The 14921-nt window shown below is 37.4% G+C and overlaps 1 protein-coding gene across 1 annotated transcript; it reads left to right on the forward strand.

The window, feature by feature from the left end:
* Positions 1-455: 455 nt before the first annotated feature.
* On the forward strand, positions 456-11935 carry LOC113651538 (NLR family CARD domain-containing protein 3-like). Its single transcript, XM_047822169.1, has 8 exons — positions 456-604; positions 4280-4370; positions 4653-4757; positions 7326-7380; positions 7471-9311; positions 9435-9611; positions 10015-10185; positions 10929-11935. Exons 2-8 carry the CDS (start codon positions 4336-4338, stop codon positions 10933-10935), a joined length of 2391 nt encoding a protein of 796 aa, XP_047678125.1. The 5' UTR covers positions 456-604; positions 4280-4335; the 3' UTR covers positions 10936-11935.
* The last annotated feature ends 2986 nt before the right edge of the window (positions 11936-14921 follow it).

The raw sequence follows: 14921 nt of genomic DNA on the forward strand, positions 1-14921 counted from the left end.
GAGGAGGTACCACACCGGAGAGGCGGTACCACACTTGAGAGGAGGTATTATAACTGAGAGGAGGTATTACACCTGGGAGGAGGTATTACACCTGAAGCACATAGGACACCTGAGAGGCGGCACCACACCTGAGAGGCGGTACCACACCTGAGAGGAGGTATCACACCTGAGAGGAGGTATCACACCTGAGAGGAGGTATTATACCTGAGAGGAGCTATAACACCTGGGAGGAGGTATTACACCTGAGAGCACATAGGACACCTGAGAGGCGGTACCACACCTGAGAGGAGGTATCACACCTGAGAGGAGGTATCACACCTGAGAGGAGGTATCACACCTGAGAGGACTTATTACACCTGGGAGGCGGTACCACAACCTGAGAGGAGGTATCACACCTGAGAGGAGGTATCACACCTGAGAGGAGGTATCACACCTGAGAGGCGGTACCACACCTGAGAGGAGGTATTATACCTGAGAGGAAGTATCACACCTGAGAGGACTTATTACACCTGAGAGGACTTATTACACCTGAGAGCACCTAGGACACACATTCCGTGTGCGGAAGTGAAAGTCAAAACTACAACAGATCACAACAGGACAAAAGGTTTAGTATTTCACATTTAATAAATCCTGTAACATTTTCTCATGCACTTTAGTCTCTGTAAACTTTGTCTGTATGTCGGACCGAACAAAGAACTTCCGTGTCTTATTTCCATGTTGTTGGTGTTTTGCTGGTGTTAATTCCGTGGCTCTGTGTCTGAAACGAAGTCGCCGCCATGTGATGTATTTGTTAGGTTTCGTCTTGTTTACGTTATTATAGAATTATAACAAGCCCGTAGGCAGGGGGGATTCGGGTAGGGTTGCCACGCGTCCCGTGAAATACGGAATCGTCCCGTATTTACAGGCAAAATAACGCGTCCCGTGAAATACGGAATCGTCCCGTATTTACAGGCAAAATAACGCGTCCCGTGAAATACGGAATCGTCCCGTATTTACAGGCAAAATAACGCGTCCCGTATCAAATCAATACGGGACGCGATTTGTCCCGTATTTTAGGACCACATTATACAGAATCCCATGCAAATCACCCCACCCACATTGTGTGGATGCGCGTCCTATTCTGCCCCTGATTGGGCAATACTCGTTGCCATCGTTGGTTTAATTGGTTTGTTTTAGGGTTAAGTGCCGTGAATCACGGCCAATCAGAGTCAGAGGAGGGCGGGACGCCGCCTCGCCTGTTCTTTTGACAGAGTCAGAGTGAAAAAAAATCCATATGAAACGATCGCATCTGATACACTGATATACATCCACTGATGTTATTACGTTCATGATGTTCATGGAAGATCTTTTGCAAGTTTGCAAGTTATAATTACTAAGTTATGGATCTGTTAATTTAATAATAATTTAATAAAATATGGTTCACATCTCACAAGTTCCTCCAAAAGCTTATTTTTTGTGTTCTCAGTCCCACTTTGTTGGCGTATATTTATTATTGTCATAGCTGTGTATTCAATATGACCACTTAAGTTGTGATAGTGAGAGACTGAGTGCATCTGTTCACACTGATATAAATAGCAGATATCTTATTATAATGTCCATTGGGATCAATCTTAATATTTTTATGAATACATGTTTTAAGTTATGATATACCACCACTGGCACGCCATCGGGACTGTGGTCATCGTGGCCCCGAGGGGTGTGGCCCCCGCTGCGGCAGGCGTCCCTTATTTTTCTGTATTGAAGGTGGCAACCCTATATTCGGGTGGTTCGAACGAACCCCCCCTCACTGCCAAAGGTCCAGAATTTAAGTCGTTTTTTTTCATGTGACTATTGTCATCATTGTTTTAATCAATGCTTGTGACAAATACTCTGGGTTGCTGTTTCAAATTAATATGATACATTATTGTAGCTGGACACGTGTGTGTGTGTGTGTGTGTGTGTGTGTGTGTGTGTGTGTGTGTGTGTGTGTGTGTGTGTGTGCCGCGCGTGCAGTTCAGAGAGAGTTCTCGCAATACACTTTTCAAAGCAACGGTGAAGCATCGCCTCTGAATGATCGGGGAGGGGTTTACATATATATATATATATATTTTAATTAAAAGGATTTCTATATTTTTTCCACTCAATAGTCTACAATATAATATCCATATAAACGTAGCGTAATTATAGTAATAAAACAGTGGGATATTGATACAGTGATATTGGCTGTGCAATATCGACTTTTGTGACTGTCAATACCGGCAGACTGGAGCCAATGGAAATGTTTCTCTCCTTCGGTGCGTGTCTTTATTCCTCTAAGAACTTCAAAGCCGACCGCTTGAGGTAAATTGTCTGGAATGATTAGTATATTAATTGATTTACGATGCCTATCCATCTAACACACGACGTACTAGTTACGTAATTTTTTGGTCATTTTTGGTCATTTCATGACTTACCAGCTGGCAACGTAACTGTTACGTCCTAGGGAGGTAATTTCATTACCATTACAGTACCAAATCACTACGTCACCATTACGGTCTCCTAACGTCGCGAGATAACCAAGTACGGCCCAGTTACGTACTATTTTGGTCATTTCATAACTTATTGGTATCGTAACTGTTACGTCCCATAAGTGTCAAAACAAATACAGCAACAAGCAAAGAGGAATTGACAGAAAGTCAAGAAATGATGATGAAAATAATTATTATTAATACTTCAGTAAAGTTCATTAAATCTATTCTGTTGTCAGTGTGGTCTTTAAACTTATGAAATTAGTGCATGAAATGTCACCAAAATTAAGCATTTGAACCTCATAATTAAATACCAAAGGAGGAGAAAAACTGCAAAAAGGTCCAATTTAAAAAAAAAAAGAACACCCCACCCCACCCCCAATAGGCTGGCTCCGTACCTGTATAATGACACGCTTAAAAGACTTGTATCTTATAAAGTTTTATTATATATTAATAAAAAATAAATGATTTATTTTAAAGTATTATATTTTAAAGTATTATAACGAAGGGCTTCCACCAAACGCCAGTTTCCCTGTAAGCAGAATAAACCTTAATGACCGGTTTTATTGGAAATATGAAACATCCACCAGCTTTTTGTAACTACATTTAAAGTCTGTTCTGCCCTTTACCTCACATGCCTTGTTTGAGTGTGACGTAAAACTAAAGTGTAACTTCAAATCAACTTAAATAAAGGAGCAGTAGCTATGACCTTATGCTCTTCCAGGGGCGGTTCTAGGATTTCATCTTTAGGGGGTTTCAGCCCTCAGTGAGAATTTAAAACAAGAAGAGTTTTATATTGTATATTATATGACTACATAGTAAGCCAAAAGTTATGGTATTATTAAATGGCAAAAGTGGACACCAAAATTTTATGCATGATGTAATGATGCCAGTCTTGAATCAGATCAGTTCATGTATGTGTGCATTCTACAAACAGTGTGTCCGATGAATGACGTCATTAATAAACTAATATTCACAAGACAAAGACCGAATCAATAAATGTTATTTTTATTTACTATTGAATGGCTTGTTTGCATTAATATTTCGTTTGTGCTACAACTCTGGTAAAAAGAATAGTGACATTTCACCCCCTTTTTTTGCCGTCTCTGCCGTTTTCCGCCGATTAACGTTATAGATAAACGCCTCCAGCTCTGACTGCGCGTGCACGCTGCGCGTACCTGTGCTTTTCCGTTCAAATAAAGCAGACAGCTGAAAACGCACTTTTGAAAGACTACAACACACGCGTGTAAAAGCAAAGTAGAAAAAAATCGCTCTGGGATTAAACTAGTAAATAATTTTCATTCCCATCGACGACATGTCCTGCATTTTAACGTAATTTTTATTGTTTATTTATGAAAGTAAAAATTATACTTATAGTTTTAGGGTGGCTGAGATCACAGACAGGGGGCTGAAGCCACCATAAAAAAGGTCTAGAACCGCCCCTGTGCTCTTCCCTGCGGCTGCTGATGAGCCACGTTCGTAATGTCGTCAGATAAGGACTTAAACCATAATATGCAATACCCCAATTTGAACAGAGGGGTCACTATAGTACAACATTTCAACAAACAATGCACAAATGTTCATAGAAAACAGCACAAAGTCTCTAATTGCACAGATAACAATTCCGACCAAACTTTTGTGTAATCAGAACCTCTGTGGCTTTTACTAGTCGATGTTTTCCCCCTTGTTCCTCTGTTCCTATGTCCATTAGGTACAACTGTAGATGGTGTCATGAAGCAAATTATAACATAAATATGTTTTATTTATAAATATAAATGTGTGTGATTATGCAGGTCTGCATTTATTCCTGAAGAACTCACCTTTACAAAAACAGTACAGACCTCTGAAAATGAGTTCCTCTGAGGATGAAGATAAAGCTGAGAGGTGAGACATTTAAAGTAATGTAAAATATTGATCTTGAAGCATTCAGTGTTTTATTTCTACTCAGAAGAAACGTGTCCTCTTCTGGGTGACACCGGATAGTGTGATTATAAATCATTAATTTATTCATGTGCAGAAGAGTAAAGACATACAGAATTAGTGTTTTTTTCCAAAAAGTTTATTAAGAAAAACAAAATGAAAGCTCTGTTGACTGACCATCCAGTGCTCTCAGTCCCTGTACCTCAGTAGATTCAATCTGTACATATGCACATTGTTTTCAATTAGAGATATGAAAAAAAGACCCACATCATCTGACCCCAGCGTCGTGTCTATGAAGAGTGACAAGTCAATGAACTTTCCATTAATGTTTCGAGAGACAGATCAAAAAAGGTGAGTAAAGTCTTTAAAATGTTTCCTATAGTGACATTATGCTGCTCTTAATGGGAGCTCTAATTTGACCCCACATAGAAATTTCTTTTTTATTTTATAAAATATGAACCGCTATTGATGGAAACCTGAAGGAATTTAAATACAAGAAACAGCTTGAACCTATTGCCGAACCTATGAATGTTTTGTTTGTACAAGGGAATTCCTATATTTTATATTCAGCTTTAGATTTTACTAAGTACAGTCCATTAAATGTCATCAAATCCAATTAAAGTGGTGAGAACATAGACAGACAAACTAACAAAGGATAATAAATAAAAATAGCAGAAAAAATGAAATATAAACTAATTCTAATATATAAGTGAGGAACTTGACACAGACCACTAATTATCATGCTCACAATACAATGAATACGATCTATAATAATATATTGCAAGGGTAATATTATAATAGCAATTATATAATGGTGGCAATATTGTAATAGTATTATTATGATAGTAATATAATTGTAAAGTAATATACAGTGAAAACCCTAATAAGTTTATTGAACTAAACTGATTGTGTAAACTCGTTCACTCAATTCAATTGAGAAATGGAATCTCCTAAAACTTGCGTATTTACATTTATTTAACTTAGTGATTATACTATGCTCAAATTGTTCAGTTCTGTAATGATGAGGAGGCATATGGCTGGGGATCCATTTGCAGCAGTAGTTTATTGAATATAAACACAGGCGAAGTCAAACAGGCAGGGGTCAGAACCGGCAAAACATGATATCAGACAGTGAGCAGAATCAGAATCGGGGACAGGCAAAAAGTCGGGGCAGGTGGCAAACAATCAGAAAGTCAGAAAGAGAGAGCAGAAGTAATAACAGGAAAACGGAATACAGGAAACGCTCAGAATGACTGCAGAAATACAAGTTGAGACCTCGCACAGGTATGAAGTTGAAGCGTGGTATTTAGGTGAATGGGAGATGAGAAACAGGTGGCGGTGTAATCAGGAGGAGAGGTGGCTGATGGGAAGTGTAGTCCGGAAGCGCGCTAGTACTCTGGAAACGCGTCTCTAGGGCGACGCTCCCGCGGTGGTTCGTTGCTCATGACAAGTTCACCAAAACTGGTGTTTATTCAATGGACTTAACCAATTATGTTAACTTAACTTGGCAATAGTTTTACTTCTACTTATATATTTAAGTTAACTCAACGAGGCAATTTAAGTTCCGTGAAGTTCTCATTTTTGATTGTGAGCTTTGCGAACACCGAACTACAATAAAACAATGAACAGCATATTTAATCTGAGTTTTTATTGACAAAATGTCACAATATTAATTAAAATACAGTAAACAAGATACTGTAAGGGAAATGGGTCAGAGCTACACTAACATTTGACCGTTTAAGCATTGTGCACACATGGCAAACTATAATAAAACATTCTCAACATATATAGTGTCTTTCACCAAACTTTCACAACGTTACAGTACAAACTATACTGTACTGGAAATATTACTGGGTCACAACCACACTCTAAAGGTGTTTTAACAACAGTAAAATGTCCAACATTAACTTGTGTGTTTAAGGCTTTTGCAAACAGGAAACAAAATTAAAACCAACTAAACATGTTCAGTGTCTTTAGCCAAAATGTTAGAATATTACTGTACAGACTATAATGTAATGGAAATACAGAGCTCTGTGCGTTTAACAATTTAAACATACTTTTTTCTTTATAAACGGATAATGTGTAAATCGAAGGGAAAATACCAAAACAAGGGGTGGTGTTAAAGTCTCACAGTGACGTTTCTTAAAAAAAAGGCTTGTTTGCGAGAGACTGCACTCTAGGCTGGAGAGCAGTCTGTCTCATTTACATTAGTACATGCTGGATGAATTCAAATGTGTTGGCAAGTGAATTGGGGAAATTTAAGTCTATTGAGTAAATCAGACCAAAGAGAAGACACATTGCTTGTGGGCAAATCAAAGATTTATCATCAATGCATGTTTATCAGAATGCGCACAAGATTATTAAGAATAAAATAATCACTAACCCTGATCTAAATTTATATTGACATGCATACATTTGAGTTTATGTAAATGTACCTGCTTCCTGCAATAGTAACGACGCTATACTACAGGACTGGTGTGATGACGTGCCTGTGAATATTATACACAAATGTACGTGCATGTTTTAAAAGGTTCAAACCAGTGGCACTTGTATATGTATATGTAATCTCTTTATTGCCAGTAACTGTAAAGGAAGCCATTTGTTTTCTGATTAAAAAGAGAAAAAATATTTGCACTTAAATACTGCACAATATATTAGAATTTTACAGTCACGAAGACCACAAGTCTAAAAATTAACTTTGTTTTTTTTCCCCAAATGATTAATCGTAATCTTATATTCGTATATGTACAGGATGTATGTTTAGTATATCACAATTCAATTCAATCAGTAAGTCCTATATGAAGAAATAAACTTATCACACCATTTCATCACAGCACCTCGTTTTGTAGTATTTTTATAATAAAATTCCAGAATTCTATTCCTTCTTTAACACTAACTAAATTTACTCTTGAATTAAAGAGCGAGACATGACACATCAAATCCTTCCACATCGAAGTTGGAAGCTGAATCACAGGTGTGTATATGTGTTTGTAATAAAAATAATTTTTACTTTTTAGTTCTTTAATTAGTTCATTTGGTTAATTGATTAATTATTTATTTTTAGCTTTTAGCGATGGAGTGCAAAGTGCATCCGAGTGGTACCGAAGGTGCGGTACAGAATATAATGAAGAAGTTCAAATCGAAAATGCAGAGCAAGCTCCAGACGATTAACGAGGGAACCTCAATGTATGGAAATGTAAAACTTCTAAATGAGATTTACACAGAACTCTATATCACATCAGATTGTGAGTGTGGAAACATTAATGATGAACATGAGATCAGACGTATTGAAAAGTCACATAGGAGACTAATAACAGAGGAGTCCATCAATTGTAATGGCATATTTAAAGCCTTACCTGGAGATGAGAAACCCATCAGAGCTGTGCTAACAGAAGGCATTGCTGGAATTGGGAAAACAGTTTCTGTTCAGAAGTTTGTCCTGGACTGGGCTGAAGGAAAAGCAATTCAGGATTTGGACTTTATTTTTCCATTTAACTTCAGGGAGTTGAATTTTAAGAAAGAAGAACATTTCAGTTTGTTGGAGCTTCTCCACTTTTATTTCCCAGAAACCAAAGAACATAAAATAGACGTTCATTGTTACAAAATCTTGTTCATCTTTGATGGACTGGACGAGTCTCGTATTTCTCTGGATTTCATAAGCAGTAAAATGTTGACTGATCCAACAGAATCAGCTTCAATAGACACTCTGTTAACAAACCTTATTAACAGGAATCTGCTTCCATCTGCATTTCTCTGGATAACATCTCGACCAGCAGCATCCAGTCAGATTCCTGCTGTTTATATTGACAGAGTAACAGAAGTACGAGGCTTCAGTGACCCTCAGAAAGATGAGTACTTCCTGAAAAGGATCAGAGATCAAACCCTGGCTAATAAAATAATCTCACACCTAAAGTCAACTCGGAGTCTTTATATTATGTGCCACATCCCAGTCTTCTGCTGGATTTCATCGACTGTTCTTGATGGAATGTTCAGTGAAGCAGAAAGTGGAGAGATCCCAAAGACCCTGACTCAAATGTTCACACATTTCCTGATCTTACAGGTCAAACGCGGATCCCAAAAGTACAAAAAATGTGAAATGAATCCTGGACAGATTGCAGACATTGTATTTAACCTGGGAAAGCTGGCGTTCCAGCAGCTGGAGAAAGGAAACCTGATCTTCTATGTTGACGACATCATTAAGTGTGGGATTGATGTCCAAGAGGCCACGGTGTACTCAGGGGTTTGCACTCAGATCTTTATTGAGGAAGTCAATTCACACCTGGGGAAAGTGTACAGCTTTGTGCATATGAGTGTTCAGGAGCATCTTGCAGCTTTGTATGTATTTCTCTCACGTGTCAATGGAAATCTCTCAAAACAACAAACCCCTGTAATCCTCGGCCTCTCCAGCAAAGCAACACTGATAGACCTTCTAAAGACAGCAGTAGACAAGGCCTTACAGAGTAAGAATGGACACCTGGACCTTTTCCTCCGCTTCCTCATGGGTCTCTCACTGGGGTCCAATTCAATTATCTTCCAGTGCCTACTGACAGAGACAGGACGCAGCTCTCTGAGCAAAGATGCTGCTGTCATAAACAAGGAAATAACCACGTACATCAAGGAGAAGATTAGAGAGAATCCAACAGAATGCACAACCATCAATCTCTTCTATTGTCTGAATGAACTGAATGACCAGTCTCTGGTACAGGAAGTTCAAGGCTTTTTGAAAAAAAGAGAAAATTATCGACTCCAAGGAGTCAAACTTTCTCCAGTTCAGTGGTCAGCTCTGGTTTTCTTGCTGCTGAACTCAGAAGAGGACATAGAAGAGTTCAACCTACAGAAGTATGAAGCATCGGATGAATGTCTGAAGTACTTGTACCCTGTTGTCACTGCATCCAGAAAAGCTCTGTAAGTGTTTCTTGATTTTCTGTGATTGTGGTTCATTTGTTAAATTTCAGTAATGATGAGATCATATTTATTCTACTAGAGTCATTAATGTTTACTAAAGTCAATAAACATTTTTTCTTACAGGCTGTGTGATTGTAATCTCACAACGAGAAGCTGCGAAGTTCTGGCTAAAAAAGTTCTCGTAGCAGACGCATCATGTCTGAGAGAGCTGGACCTGAGTGATAATAAACTGCAGGATTCGGGAGTCAAACTGCTTTGTCTTGGGTTGAAGAGCCCAAGGTGTAGATTGGAAATCTTACGGTAAGAACTTGATTTACATTTTAAAGTAATGAGTGACCGTAGTGCTAATAGTTTGAACTAAAAGTAAGAGAGAAACGGTGGATACATTTATGGCATTTGGCCCACGTTCTTATCCAGAGCGACTTCGATTTAATAAAACTGAGAAATATGTTAGAAATGTTGAGGAATATGTTGGAGAATCCATACTGAAAACTAACACTATTAAGGTGAGTTCTTCTTGTATGATCTCTTCGTATTCTGCGTATTCAGTACATAAGATTGTTGCTGAATAAAAGGAATAAAATGTTTGGGGATCATATTATGGGAGAAGCTGAAAAATCATAAAGAATCTTTAGCACCAACAGTGGATGTAAAATCACTGTATTAATACTGCACTAAAGTCTAATGTCTTTTTCGCCTGCAGGTTGCGTAACTGTGACATTACAGACAAAGGCTGTCGCGCTCTTGCTGAAGCTCTGAGAACAGAGTCACACCTGAGAGAACTGGATCTGAGAGATAATGCTTTAAAAGACCAGGGAGTGCAGCTGCTCACTCAAATAAAGGAAGATGGAAAGTACACACTGGAGAAGTTGGAGTGAGTTACTACAAAACCTTTCTCAATAAATTATATAAGGTCATATTGGAAATCTTCATGTCATAAGGAATGTCATGCTTAATATGTGGCCTTCAAGTCATTATTTGGCATAAAGGTAAAAAAATTTCCTTAAGGTGATGGAAGCTGATAGTAACATTTATTGTTATCAGTGTCCTGTCCTTAATGGACTAAATAATCTACTTTTTATTTGTTCTAATTTTAAAATGCCTTCGCTCTGTAAATAAGGTGGACACGTCTACGTTGTGCTTGTAAGACCGAATGTCCTACCTCTGGTTGAACCTATAACACTGGGTACTTTTTGAGGAGGACAATATCAACCATTTATCACAGTTAGCCGGCTATAAATTTGCTAAAATAATATAAAACATATAGTAATGTTTATTTTAATGTATTAATGTTTTTTTCCCTATAAGTGGCTCGAATGCACAGAAATGATTGTTCATTATCATTCAAATTCCACGTTAAGGGTTAAGTCGAATGCAACATTATTTCTAGTCAGGAGGATGAAGCTGGATATGAAATTAGTGTTAATAAAGGTCCAGCCTGGAGATGCCTGCAGACAAATACTACTAGTGAATATTCAGCTAAAACACACACCACATGCTCTTAACCAGAACATGAAGTATGCCTTTAAAGGTTATCAAATGATGTGTGTAGGGAATAAGGGCTTGATTCTATATGTTGTATTAAATGTTTGACATTACTGTCCAATTATCTTACAGAATCTAAATCTCCAGACCAGACCAGGTGTAAGGATGAACCCGATGAAGCTCTTTTGCTGTTATTCTTTATGATTTTACAATCTTTATAATTGATTTAATGAGTTCAGTAGAGAGAATTATGGACATAGTTTTTTTAGCTAACCAAGAAAACATTAGTGTTGTTTGTTGTTATAAACAGAAATGTAACCTGGATTTCTGGAATGGAAAATATATAAATAAGGAGCTGTGTATAATATACAAGTCAAATGAAGAAGGTTTTATTGTCATTTCAAATTATACATATCTGATGCAGTACACAGTGAGATGAGACCTTTCTCCAGGACCAGGGAGCTACATAGAACAACACGGTGCTGAAGACTTGTTACGAAATGTAAGGATGTGACCCACTGCTGAGATGCGGAGTAACGACCAAGTGATGGCTTAAATATCACTCTAACAATTTAATCCGATTTAATTTCAAACAAATCGGATAAACGAAAGTATTGTATCAGTAAAAATATCCATTAACTTACAAATAAATATATTTTTTAAATGTATAAATAAGAACATGAAGTATGTTTTTTTTTTGTTTGTTTGTTTGTTTGTTTATTGCTTTATGATGTGTCTGTGTAGACTATCTAGGATTTAGTTTAGACAATAATTCACTGTTTTATCCACGTCCTTTACACACAAGCCACAGCACAAAGCAGATGATGTCTAAATGTTTCTGGTCTCTTTAGTGCCTCTTGACCTTGTCAACTTCCTGTTGAAGACAGGTTTTTCCATCAGTCCATAGTTTCTCATTTTTGTGTGTGTGATAAGTCCATGGTGAGGCACATGACAGATACATACATCTCTCCACTTCTTTTTAACAGTCCCATTTTGATCCTTTACCAACTGTCCTTGTTAAGGCTACTGCTTCCTCTCTGTCCCAGTTTATTATGGATATTATTTATTCTTCCCTTACCACTGGGGCTGTTCCTTCTCTTTTCAAAACAGCTGCTGTAACTCCAATTCTAAAGAAACCAGGTTTGGACACCAACAACCTTAATCATTTTCGTCCTATTTCTAATCTTCCTTTCATTTCTAAAATTTTGGAAAAAGTTGTTGCTGCTCAACTTCATATCCACTTGTCTGGCAATAATCTATATGAACAATTCCAATCTGGTTTTCGCCCATTTCATAGCACTGAAACAGCTCTATTAAAAGTCACAAACGATTTGCTTATAGCAGCTGATTCTGGTTTACTATCCATCCTCCTTCTCCTTGATCTGAGTGCAGCTTTTGATACAATTTCCCACGATATTCTTTTAGACAGGCTTTCCACTATTGGCATCACCAACACGCCTCTGAAATGGTTTCATTCATATCTCTCTGATCGCACACAGTTTGTTCAACTAAAATCATTCACCTCTTCTGTAGTTTCCGTTACCTCTGGTGTTCCCCAGGGCTCTGTTCTTGGCCCTTTGTTATTTATTACTTACCTTTTACCCCTTGGTCATATTTTTCATAAACATCAGGTTAAGTTTCACTGCTATGCGGATGACACCCAGCTCTACCTTTCCACAAAACCACATTCCAAACTCCCTCCATCTGCTCTTTCTGATTGTCTCATTGACATAAAATCATGGTTTTCAGCAAATTTTCTTAAACTAAATAGCAATAAAACAGAATTTCTCCTTATAGGCACAAAAACTGTGCTTAACAAATTTTCGAATTTTCTTATTTCCATTGATGAATCTCTCATAGCTCCCTCATCTCAGGTTGAGAGTCTTGGTGTCATCTTTGATAGTACCCTTTCTTTTACCTCACATGTAAATAATGTAACTCGGGCTGCAAACTTTCACCTTCGAAATATCAATAGGCTTCGTTCCTTTCTCACGACTCAATCTACCACCACTCTTATTCACAGTCTAGTAACCTCCCGGCTTGACTACTGTAATTCTCTCCTTATTGGGCTTCCTCACAAAACCCTTCATAAGCTGCAACTCGTTCAAAACTCTTCTGCCCGTATTATCACTCGTACTCCCTCTATCCATCATATTACACCTGTTCTGGAACAGCTACACTGGCTTCCCATTAATTTTCGTATCAAGTATAAAATTCTTCTTCTAACATTTAAAGCTATCCACAATCTTGCACCTTTATATCTTCTTGATCTTCTTCATACTCCAAAACCTACTCGCACTCTTAGGTCTTCTTCGTCCACTCATTTCATTGTTCCCTCTGTCCGTCTTGTAACGATGGGGAACAGAGCTTTCAGTTACTCTGCACCTCAGCTCTGGAACTTACTTCCATCTGAGCTCCGTAATATTGATTCTCTTTCATCATTTAAATCTCAGCTTAAAACTCATCTGTTTAGTTTAGCTTATTCTACATCATGATTTGTAATGTTGGTCCAATTTTTTTTTTTTTTTTTTTCTATGTAAGTATTGTATAACTATATTTTTTGTTGTTTTTCTTCTTCTTTTGTACGGTGACCTTGAGTGTTAGAAAGGCGCCTTTAAATAAAATGTATTATTATTAATATTATCTGATCAGGAAGTCTAACTTTGTACTTATTTTTATTTATTTATTCATCCTTCATTTTTTATTATTATTCTCTTTTTTAATTACAATTTAAAGAAAGACAATTAATTTTAGTGTAGTCTGTTCAATTGTAATAAGGAATCTGTCTATATATAAATCAATCAACCTACCATGCATGTCTTTGGACCGGGGGAGGAAACCGGAGTACCCGGAGGAAACCCCCGAGGCACGGGGAGAACATGCAAACTCCACACACACAAGGTGGAGACGAGAATCGAACCCCCAACCCTGGAGGTGTGAGGCGAACGTGCTAATTACTAAGCCACCGTGCCCCCAGTGCGTGATTCATTTTATATAAATATGAATTTATTTATTTTTTTCTAAAAGTTATTTTTCGATTAAGCTTGAACCCGGAAAATTATTATTTCGAGTATAAACAATATAAATCACTGCATTTCCTGTAGTATTTAAATGACGTCGTACCTAGTGTTTAGTCCGTGTTGACAGATTTTGTACTGTTTTATACTGTTTTTGATTGTTTTATATGAAAGCCTTTGGTCATCGCAACAAACAGACTTCTATCAGGAACACAGATGAGGTCCTGGTTTAGGCACAAAGGAATTAGTCCTCGGAAACGAGTTTGGTTAGAGATTATATGGTGAGGACATGAAAGAACATGACAATCTCTGGTGTTTGTAATAATTCACACTCTCTTGTGTTTATAATGATTTATAATCTCACCCTTCAGTGTCAGATAAATAAGAATTAATTTTAGTGTAGTCTGTGCAATGTCGTTAACTTTTGTGTCTGGTTCCTCTTAAGGTGTCTTCCTCAAACCATCTAAGGAAGTTTTTCTTTGTCAAGGTCACATCAGACTTGTTCATTCTGGATAAATACAAACACATTTAAATATAAGTCTAATATTAATCTTTAACTTTTTGTCAAGTTGCTTTGAGACAATGTTCATTTAGAAAAGTGCTATAAAAATAAAATGAATTGAATTGAACAACAGTGATTAATAAAAGGTCACTAGGAATGACAGTCATCAGTGATTAGTTGTTCAATTCGGTCTTCATTCATCTTGATTTGTACCTTATTATTTATCGACTGTGACTGTGTGATTGCAGGTCTGCCTTTATTCTTGAAGAACACAACAAAACACAGCACACACCTGTGAAAATGAGTTCCCCTGATGATGTTATAGATGGGAGGTGAGACATTTAAATAATCACATGGAAGAATGAACATAGAATTGGTAGAATAGCAGCAGGTCTCATGTAAGACATCTGCATTTGTTACTAGATTTACTAGATGGCGCTGCGTCACTGTCACTAGACTGTACACAGGAACTCAGACCTTGATCCTTTTATAAGTACAAGTCGTTGCAGCCAAATGGGAATTCTCACACTGAACCAGTAATAAAAGCACTCATCAGTGACATAATTTTGGTTTCTTTAATGCAGCAGACCTGCTGTGTAATAAAAG

Source organism: Tachysurus fulvidraco, chromosome 13 (assembly GCF_022655615.1).
Source record: "Tachysurus fulvidraco isolate hzauxx_2018 chromosome 13, HZAU_PFXX_2.0, whole genome shotgun sequence".
NCBI classification, from domain to species: Eukaryota; Metazoa; Chordata; class Actinopteri; order Siluriformes; family Bagridae; genus Tachysurus; species Tachysurus fulvidraco.

What these genes read in the sequence shown, in the direction of transcription:
- LOC113651538 (XM_047822169.1), top strand. Translation starts at nt 4,336, where the DNA reads ATGAGTTCCTCTGAGGATGAAGATAAAGCTGAGAG. An exon ending in GATGAAGATAAAGCTGAGAG is followed by an intron (nt 4,371 to 4,652) that starts GTGAGACATTTA and finishes GTTTTCAATTAG; the next exon opens with AGATATGAAAAAAAGACCCA. An exon ending in TGTAGATTGGAAATCTTACG is followed by an intron (nt 9,612 to 10,014) that starts GTAAGAACTTGA and finishes TTTCGCCTGCAG; the next exon opens with GTTGCGTAACTGTGACATTA.